General features: G+C 30.0%; 1 protein-coding gene across 3 annotated transcripts in view; it reads right to left on the bottom strand.

Moving 5' to 3' along the window:
- Positions 1 to 1,411, bottom strand: part of LOC126404373 (PRELI domain-containing protein 1, mitochondrial-like) — a 10,091-nt gene that overhangs the window by 2,513 nt on the left and 6,167 nt on the right. Inside the window, exon 6 of one of the 3 annotated variants that reach the window (XM_050067562.1) lies at positions 477 to 1,146. The exons of 1 other annotated variant lie outside the window; for it this stretch is intronic. In XM_050067562.1, coding sequence (XP_049923519.1) covers positions 1,034 to 1,146 — 113 coding nt within the window. In that variant the 3' untranslated portion in view covers positions 477 to 1,033. Of the gene's footprint in view, positions 1 to 476; positions 1,150 to 1,411 lie in introns of those variants that run through there. One more of the 3 variants, XM_050067560.1, reaches the window with a different exon arrangement.

Genomic DNA, 1,411 nt, shown 5'->3' with positions numbered 1-1,411 from the left:
TCCCCCCATATTATAATAAAAATAAAAATACTCAAGCTAATAAAAGCTCAACAGTTTAAACGTTAAAAATACAAAACTATAATAACTCTGCTCTAAACTGACCACAGATCTGATTTGATGCAACATTAATGTACAGAAATAAATCTATTGCTATAATGCATCATTTTCTGATTGGCTACAAAAATACAAAATAATATGTAACAGTTTTAAAATTCTTTCAGCAAAATGACTGAAAAAAACCCCTCATTATTAAATAAAATCATTAAGAACATAATTTTTAAAAGTAAATATAAACAAAAATAAATTGATTTCAAAATCAAATCATGGAAACATTTGAAGAATGACAAAGAAAATTATAGAAAAAAATCACTGAATCTGAATAAAACAATACAAAATAAAAAACGATAAATATAAAAATAATAACTTAGAAAAAAATACAGAAAATAAAATGTAATGATTTTAAAATATAATCAGCAGTGAAACATTTGCAAAATGACAAAGTGAGAGCAAAATAGTTAATTATAAATTTATATTATAAATTAAAATAATTCATAGTGAAAAAAGTTAATATTAAAATAAAAAAGTGACTGTAAAAGGAAATGAATGCAAATGTTTTAAAATGTCAGAATATTTAACATTAGAAAAACTGAAATCCTGCAGAAGAAATTCTGAATATTGTTAAGTTTATTTCCTAATAAAGACATTTCTAGATATCGTTCTAAATACAGAAGCCTCAACTGCCTAAAAATTAAAAACTACAGATTCAACTGAAAAAGGAAAAAAACTGAATCAAATAAAAGAATTTAAAATAACAATCAGGACGACAGTGTAAATCAGTCCCAAGGGATTCTGGGAATGATTGTAGTTCATTCATCATTTCAGTCAAATTAAAAAGCAGCACTCTTCCTGTGAAGACTGACATCACAATGCAACCAATCACGGCTGAGGTGGAGTTGTTGCCCCGCCCCCTTCGTACTGATTAACCTGATTATCTATGGAGGCAGGATTTCTATTTAACAGCAGAAGAAGAAGTTCAAACAAACTGCTTGGGCTTCTGGGTGGAGGTGGGTGTGGCCTGTGGTGGGAGGGGCTTGTGCTTCTCTGACGACTCTCCCTGGACGCCGTGGAGATGAGGCGGGGCCTCAGCTACTGTTGACAAAATAGAACAGGAAGCATTTAAAACCTAAGGGACTGTTTTTTACTTATCAGAGGAAGGAGTAGCTGAGGTGTGACACTCCCTGAAACTACAAATATTTTTCCTTGAGCCTCCCTTTGGAAGGGAAATTGCCAAAATTTGGAATGCATGTTTTCTCCAAATTGCCAAAATTTGGAAAAGTCAACAAAATGTTTAAGGTTTAAAAAAAATATATACATATGTATATATATATATATATATATATATATATATATA

This window comes from Epinephelus moara, chromosome 17, assembly GCF_006386435.1.
Source record: "Epinephelus moara isolate mb chromosome 17, YSFRI_EMoa_1.0, whole genome shotgun sequence".
Classification (NCBI taxonomy): Eukaryota; Metazoa; Chordata; class Actinopteri; order Perciformes; family Serranidae; genus Epinephelus; species Epinephelus moara.
This window is presented reverse-complemented; position numbering and strand designations above follow the sequence as displayed.